General features: G+C 32.3%; 1 protein-coding gene across 4 annotated transcripts in view; it reads right to left on the bottom strand.

Moving 5' to 3' along the window:
* Positions 1–251: 251 nt before the first annotated feature.
* Positions 252–8,984, bottom strand: part of LOC139490090 (uncharacterized) — a 36,514-nt gene continuing 27,781 nt past the window's right edge. For 3 of the 4 annotated variants that reach the window (XM_071276954.1, XM_071276943.1, XM_071276950.1), the window contains exons 6-7: positions 7,379–7,644; positions 252–4,564 (exon numbers count right to left, since the gene is read on the bottom strand). In XM_071276954.1, coding sequence (XP_071133055.1) covers positions 7,426–7,644 — 219 coding nt within the window. In that variant the 3' untranslated portion in view covers positions 252–4,564; positions 7,379–7,425. Of the gene's footprint in view, positions 4,565–7,378; positions 7,645–8,984 lie in introns of those variants that run through there. The other variant, XR_011656250.1, reaches the window with a different exon arrangement.

Consider the following 8,984-nt stretch of genomic DNA (forward strand, 5'->3'; position numbering starts at 1 on the left):
CGGATCCAGGGGGGGGGGGGGGGGGTCCGGGGGTGCACACCCCCCCTTTATTTTTGCCGATCAATGCATTTGTATCGGGACATATGTTTTGCACCCCCCTTTGCCCTGGGTGCCCTGGGTTAGCACCCCCCTTTCGAAAATTCCTGCATCCGCCCCTGAGTGTGCACATGTATCCGATTTATAAAGCTATAGTCCGTTTCAAAATAGTGAATTTATTTCAATGTTCAAGTAACTAATGCGGCAAAAAAATATCAAATTTCAGAATTGTTTTATTACTGCTTAGACAAGAATGTAAATACATTTATAAGCTATATACAGATAATTTTGATTTTTAATAGATAAATTATTTGTACATAATTTTAACAAATCATCAAAATAAACCCATTCTTAACAAGATATAGTATACCAGTAAGCATTTCATTAACATGATTAAGAAACTCTTTTTCATAGTTCACAGAATATTTCACCAATCATTTACCATAATATACTGATTTAGAAAAAAGAAGAACTATTTTACAAATAAATTATCAAAGAGGTATGGCCAATTTATCGATGATTTTTTTCACAGAAGGGCCAATTTCAAAAAGTGCCGAAAGAATAAAATTTACTATAAAAACAAAAAATAAAAATGCTTTTTGATCAATATCTCGATTTACATATATTATGACATGTGTGATCAAAAGTTAATTTGACCCTAAAAAAGGATGAAAGTCCAATATGCGGATTTTCAGGTGTTTTTAGGTGAGAAAAACATGGAATCCCCTAAGAAGGACATTTCAAACCAAAAAAAAGTTATACTTTTTATGACTGTTGTTATTCATACAACTTGTTCACTCAAAAATGAAATTGGTTTAGAGTGTCCTTATTACATAAAAAACAACTTTTTAAAGAAAAAATTGAAACATCGATAAATTGTACCGATATAGATTCTTAATAAGAGAGATATGTATAAGCATCGCCGTAGCTCAATTAGAAGAGCACAGAACTACTAATAAATGTTGGTTTTAAAGAAAGGGTTCGAATCTCGCTCAGAATATTTGCATTTTTTGTATTGTTATATTAAATTTTAATGTTTCTATCATATTTTTTCGGATGTTTGCTTAGTTCATAGAGTCATTCTGGTTCATTTTGACTATATAGTTTACTAGTTTATCATTTTACATGTATCAAAGAAAAAAAAATGTATTGCTTATTGTGTGCATTCCTTGACTATCCATACTCTTGACTTACTTTCTATTAATGTGGTTACATTTATTACATATATCCAAGGACCAACTGCCGTCAAACTGATAACCAATAACACGAGAATTAATTCTATAGCAATGAAAACTACATGTTGCGGGGGTTATATACACATAACTTAAAATAAGGCCATTGTATACAAGTTTCAAAACAACACAAACTATTTTTCGAAACCTTTTTTGAACATGGTATCATATGTAACAAATGCAGTCAACAACAACTTTGTCGCCAATTCACAAACTGTTTAGATACTAGTTCTGAAATGTTTACCACCGTCCCTACACCGGTACTTCAGTCATCAGAAAATAAAACAACACAACAGAACAATCAATTACACTACAAATCTTGATTGTAGGTAAAACAACAAGAAGCTGTTGCATCTGTATCACAACGAAGGTCCGATTTGTTAAAATGACAGAAAAGGCAATATAACATGTGTCAGTAACACAGGGTGATCTATGACTTACTGACGGTATTAAAGATGTTCTCGGGTTAAAATATAAACATGTAGTATATTATCTTATAGACGATAAAACCTTACAAGACCAGGAAAAGTACAGATATACATATATTTAGAATGAGACAATCAAGATTTGAATTTGTTCCGTGTTATTTGGCTCCTTTGCATGTTACGTGGTATGGAACCTTGCATAAAGGATGTTAATAATAAAATAAAATCAATATTTAAAAATCAATAGTCTTGGCCTTGTTTATGTAGGAATACCTGTTCAAGGTATGAAAATAGATGACATGACGTATTATCATGTACTATAATTAACATCTATCGGGCTATTTAAAGCATGATTTACCTATCTAATCGAATGAAACAAATCGCCGGCAAATTGGCCATGGCTCTTTCTGGTAAATAAAATCTGGCCATCTAAGTTCTAAAGACACTCTTTGATGAGAAGTTATACATTTATAGGCAGACATCCACTAAAATGGTTTTGTTGTCCTTAGAGTCATATATATATATATATGTATAAAGTAACTAAATTTTTGCTGATTATAATATCTCATGGATAGATTGATGTACAAAAGTAAACCAATATACACAATACACTCAATTTTTTAGTAAAAGATAACAAAAAATTACAATAAACAGATGTGCAACGAGTGACGAGCAACCCCTAATAAAATTACAGTATTTTTATAATAATGTGTCACTATGCAATGGCTTGGGCTCCTGACAATGGTCATGGCCATGGTCAATTAGTTAATTCTAATTGGTCTAAATAGATGTTCAAAACACCTTATGATCTATGGAGTTGGGGTGCTGGGATAGGTTTTGACAACGATTTATTGAAATATCAAAACTCTATGAAAACTGATCAAAACACTTTTGAGTTATTGTCTGAAAACTTGAAAAATCCCATAATTTAGATACTTCAAATCTTAAATTTATAAAAATCAAAAAGGGAGCTTACATCGATAGATATAAACAATTCACAAAAGTTTTATTCAAATTTATTAAAGCATTTTCGAGTTATTGTGCAACATATTGACAACAGACAGACAGATGGAGGAAAGGAACAAGAACAGAGTTATTTTGTAGTGCATTTCTTTTACACAGTAAATTCAAATGAAATAAATCGTACCGGTTCTATCTCCAATAGAATTTTACAGTGCATGTACTACTATTGGGACAAATAATATCCAAATTATAGAAAAGTCTACAAGCTCTTTTGTATAACATGTAGTTCAATCCCCTTACTTAATATTTCAAAATATCAAAAAGCAATCTGTTCACACTAGGGACTGCATTTGTAGACAACAAAATATCTAAGAAAGTTAACTGTGACATGGGACCAGATGGAGTGACTATGGTTCGCCTTCTTTACTAATCATTGATATCATGTTGATAGTGCTAAATATATAAACATTGCCCAATGGACCATGAAAATGAGGTCAAGGTAAGACGAACCATGCAAGGCAGACATGTACAGCTAACAATTTTTCCATATAACAAATATAGTTGACATATTGCTTATAGTATAGACCAAAACACCAAAACTTAAATGAGCAATGATCTGTGAATAGGAGGTAAAGGTCAAATAAAACCTGCACGACTGACATATAATAAAATATTTCCATATACCAAATATAATTGACCTATTGCATATAGTATTAGAAAAAAAGACCAAAACTCAAAAACTTTACTTTGACCACTGAATCATGAAAATGAGGTCAAGGTCAGATGACACCTGCAAGCTAGACATGTTCACCTTACAATCATTCCATACTACAAATATAGTAGACCTATTGCATACAGTATAGGAAAAACAAACCAAAACACAAACACATAACTATAACCACCAAACCATGAAAATGAGGTCAAGGTCAGATGACACCTGCCAGTTGGACATGTACACCGTACAGTCCTTCCATACACCAACTATACTAGACCTTTTGCTTATAGTATCTGAGATATGGACTTGACCACCAAAACTTAAGCTAAAAATTGAGAATGGAAATGGAGAATGTGTCAAAGAGATAACAACCTGACCATAGAACAGACAACAGCAGAATGTCACAAATAGGTCTTCAATGCAGCAAGAAACTCTTGCACCCGGAGGCATCCTTCAGCTGGCCCCATAACAAATATCTATACTAGTACAGTGATAATGGATCACTATCCCTATGTCAAACTTTTTGTCGCAGGCTCGACAAAAAAACACTCTATTTGCTTGAAAATATATTATTAGCAATGATCAGACAACAGCTTAACATGTGAAAAACACAGATGAAACCCCCACTTGCATATTATATAAAGTTATAAAGGGACATAACTGAAGAGTAAGTGACGCTTACAAATTTGTACTTCATCTGAGTTTTTTGGTAAAAAGTGTTTATGTTTCATAACAACTTTAGGATGTACAGACATGCATATGTACGGACAAGGGTAAATCTTAATGCCCCCTCAGCTATGGCTGGGGCATAAAAAATATACAAGTAAATGTGGCACAATTTGATTCCATTTACTGGTGCAATTAATACCATCTGAAAAATAGAGTGGCACAATCAATACCTTTTCAAAACTATAATTGGGGCAAATTGTCCTTGCCAAAATTATTACAACATCTTTATTTCATTGAAAGTCATTTATCCTTGTTTTACCTTAGTTTAACATGAAAATTTATATTTATAAGTTAACTAGCTTTTCCATTCCCAATAATATTGGAATCAACTCTTTTCTTCCATCTTTTGATAAAAAATTGCATTCTTTACTGTATGTTACTTCTGCTCTCCACTCTTTTGTCTTATCTTTGGTCTTTAACTATTCAAAGTATTCCTTTTTAGTTTCTAGAGAAACAAATGTTACCTGAAAATATATATTTACAAAATATATCATTCTTTAGTGTTTCCCCTATAACACAAAAGGGGCATGGTAACTTGATTGAAAAAGGGAATATAAACTACAAAAAGGGCACCTAGAGTGTATGGACAATTCAAAAAGGTCACCTATATGGAACAGAAGTTGTATTTTAACCATATTCAGAAATTATTGTGCATGTTCTTGATGTTGGTTGGAAGTTATTTAGTCTCATTTAAATAGTTACAAAAAAGAAGTTTGTTTTAGTGCACACTGAAATGCTCCCAAGTTAGGAGTTTAAAAAAACATCACAAGTGGAACATGAAATGATATATTGATTAGTGTTGTCAAATCAGACACTTTTGCCTAATCTGTTACTCTGATAATGGTTTGACCGGTTAACCGGTATTTTAAGTTGGTGTTTGAAAGCCTAGTTATTTATAGTACCCTACACATAGATATAAGATGTGGAATGAGTGTCAATGTAACAACCTTCCATCCAAGTCATAAATTTACGCTTTTAGAAATGAAGTTTGCCCTTGTTGGCATTATAAGGCTTGTCTGTGAGAATACCTGGCGAAAGTTGACTTTTAATAATAAAATACACCGCATCAACTATATTGTTTTTACCAACTTCAGATTGAACCAGATGCTCTGCAGGGCGCAGCTTTATACGACTGCAGAGGTTGAACCCTGAACGGTTGGGGCAAGTAACGACACTAAATTCAAGCTGGATTCAGCTGTAAATTTGGATTGTGATTAAAAAGTTGACACAGCATAGGTTTCTGACACAGATTGAATGTGGTCTAATGAACTTAAAATTGTTTTTGCCTTTGAGCAATTCACTATGCTGTTGAATATTAATCCTCTCAAAAAAATGTTTGAAGAAATTTTCTTTTTAATTATGAAATCTGAAATGAGAAAAATTTACCCCCCCCCCCCCCCCCAATTTTTTTTTCACATCCCCCTTTCCCTTATTCCAAAACTGATCTCAATTCAAATTTCTAATGGAATTTGCAACAATAACTACTCATTTAAATACATCATAAAATATTAAAATGTAAAATAAAGTGCTTGTTATCACTGAAAGGTAAAATTAAACTTAGTTTAATTTTGGACCCTTTGGACTTTAATGTAGATCAATTTGAAAAGGGGACAAAAAATTAAGAATCTACATACACAGTTAGATTTGGCATATATATCAAAGAACCCCAATTATTCAATTTTTGATGAAATCAAACAAAGTTTAATTTTGGACCCCGATTTGGACCAACTTGAAAACTGGGCCAATAATCAAAAATCTAAGTACATTTTTAGATTCAGCATATCAAAGAACCCCAAGGATTCAATTTTTGTTAAAATCAAACTAAGTTTAAATCTGGACCCTTTTGACCTTAATGTAGACCAATTTGAAAACAGGACCAACAAGAATGTGTCCAAAGTACACGGATGCCCCATTCAATCATTTGTCATGTTCCATGAACTGTGAAATGGGGTAAAAATCTAATTTGGCATTAAAATTAGAAAGATTATACTATAGGGAACATGTGTACTAAGTTTCAAGTTGATTTGACTTCAATTTCATCGATAAACTACCTTGACCAAAAACTTTAACCTGAAACTCTTATTCTGATGGATCCTAAACAGTTTGAGCCATCACTGCCAAAATAAATCCCAACCTTCCTTTTTTTGAAATGGAACCTTGAGGTACAATTTCAGAAAGATCTTTACACTTACACACAATTTATTGTCTTGAAACTAGAACTAGAGGCTCTCAAGAGCCTGTGTCGCTCACCTGTTACTGTATTTACTGAGGTCGGCCATCTTGACTTGTAGGCGGGGTCATTAGACACTTTTTTAAAATAGATACCCTGGTAATGATTGTGGCCAAGTTTGGTTAAAATTTGGCCCATAGTTTTAGAAAAGAAGATTTTTGTACAATTAAAAGTTACAAAAATGACGAAAAGTTGTTCAATATTGACTATAAAGGACAATAACTCCTTAAGGGTTCTCTGACAATTTTGGTCATGTTGACCTATTTGTAGATCTTACTTTGCTGAACATTATTGTTGTTTACAGTTTATCTCTATCTATAACAGTCTTCAAGATAATAACCAAAAACTGCAAAATTTCCTTAAAATTACCAATTTTAGGGCAGCAACCCAACAACGGGTTGTAGGATTCATCTGAAAATTTGTGATGGGATAGATCTTATTCTGATGGACATTTAAATCTTGAAAGATTTGCCCTAAATGTCTTAGTTTCAAAGATATAAGGCAAAAACTGCATTTTACCACTATGTTCTAATTTTGGTCATCGGACACATTTTTTAAACTCACAATTATGATTGTGGCCAAGTTAGTAAAAATTTGGCCCAGAAGTTTCAGAGAAGAAGATTTTTGTACAAGTTACAAAAAATGAAGACATCTTTTGTTTCTTAAGGATCAGTTTTATGGAATAGACTAAAATGTGTAACATGCAAAACAGTTTAAACTTGGAAGAAAATTATCAATACACACATGTCACAGTCCTGATAAGCTCCAAAATGCTAGTAAGTGGTTTTAGAATGAATTATTTAGATTTGTCAATACTATCTTTTTATTATGTGAATCTCTTTTACTGCTTTATTTTTATTTACTATTAATGATATATTGAACTATAAAATTGTCAATTGACTGTGTGTAAACATCTGTTTTTGTGACTATCTGTGTCAATCCTCTTTAAATAATTAATTATTATTATTTTTATAACTGTTGATGCAATTTCATGTTTCTTACAATTTTCCATTACTTTAAACATATTGTAGTTTGATCTTGAACTAACCTCTCTAATATTAAATATAGGTATAACCTATTCATACAACTTTCACTCTAACTGCTTCCTGTGTCATTATCATCTGTTTCAGAGTAAATCTCTGGTATATTATTCAGTATCATAAAAACCCTCATCAGTTCATTTCTTTCATCCTGATTTAAAAAATCATAAAAAAAGCTAACATAAATTTGAGCTTTATCTTCTGGGTCCAAAGGTTCATTCCTTTCAATCTTCTCATAATGACTTCTTGATATGACCAACATGGTGATTGACACCTGAAATGAAGCAAATATTAAGAACATGAATAGCTAGAAATAATAAATAACTAGAGGCTCTAAAGAGCCTGTGTCCCTCACCTTGGTCTTTGAGAATATTAAACAAAGAAAGAGGATGGATTCATGACAAAATTGTGTTTTGGTAATGGTGATGTGTCTGTACACCTTACTTTACTGAACATTCTTGCTGCTTAAAATGATCTCTATCTATAAAAATAACTTGGCCCAGTTAGTTTCAGTTGAAAATGTAAGTAAAAATTTACAAATTTTATGAAAATTGTTAAAAATTGACTATAAAGGACAATAACTCCTTAGGGGTCAATTGACCATTTTAGTCATGTTGACTTAATTGTAAATCTTACTTTGCTGAACATTATTGCTGTTTACAGTTCATCTCTATCTATAATAATATTCAAGATAATAACCACAAACAGCAAAATTTCCGTAAAACTAACAATTCAGGGTCAGCAACCCAACAACCAGTTGACTGATTCATCTGAAAATTTCAGAGCAGATAAATCTTGACCTGATAAACAATTTAACCCCATGTCAGATTTGCTCTAAATGCTTTGGTTTTTGAGTTATAAGCCAAAAACTGCATTTTACCCCTATGTTCTATTTTTAGCCATGGCAGCCATCTTGGTTTGATGGCTGGGTCACCGGACACATTTTTCAAAAAACATACTCCAAAGATAATTATGGCCAAGTTGGGTTTGATTTGGCCCATTAGTTTCAGAGGAGAAGATTTTTGTAAAGGATTACTAAGATTTACGAAAAAATGGTTAAAAATTGACTATAAAGGGCAGTAACTCCTAAAAAGGTCAACTGACCATTTCGGTCATGTTGACTTATTTGTAAATCATACTTTGCTGAACATTATTGCTGTGTACAGTTCTTCTCTATCTATAATAATATTCAAGATAATAACCAACCAGGTGCTCCGCAGGGCGCAGCTTTATACGACCGCAGAGGTCGAACCCTGAACAGTTGGGGCAAGTATGGACAAAATATTCAAGCGTGATACAGCTCTGAATTTGGATTGTGATCAAATTTTTGACATTACATGTTTTTTTTTTTACACAAAACAAATGTCAAGATTTTACAAATCAATTAAAGATTTATTCTTCAAACTTTTTAAATCTAAAATTAAATAGTTGACACAGCATAGGTTTCTGACACAGAATGAATGTGGTCTAATGAACTTAAAAGTTTTTTTTTGCCTTTGAGCAATTCACTATGCTGTTGAATATTAATCCTCTTAAAAAAATGTTTGAAGAAATTTTCTTTTTATTTATGAAATCTGAAATGAGAAAAATTTACCCCCCCCCCCCCCCCCCCCC

This window comes from Mytilus edulis, chromosome 1 (genome assembly GCF_963676685.1).
Source record: "Mytilus edulis chromosome 1, xbMytEdul2.2, whole genome shotgun sequence".
Lineage (NCBI taxonomy): Eukaryota > Metazoa > Mollusca > Bivalvia > Mytilida > Mytilidae > Mytilus > Mytilus edulis.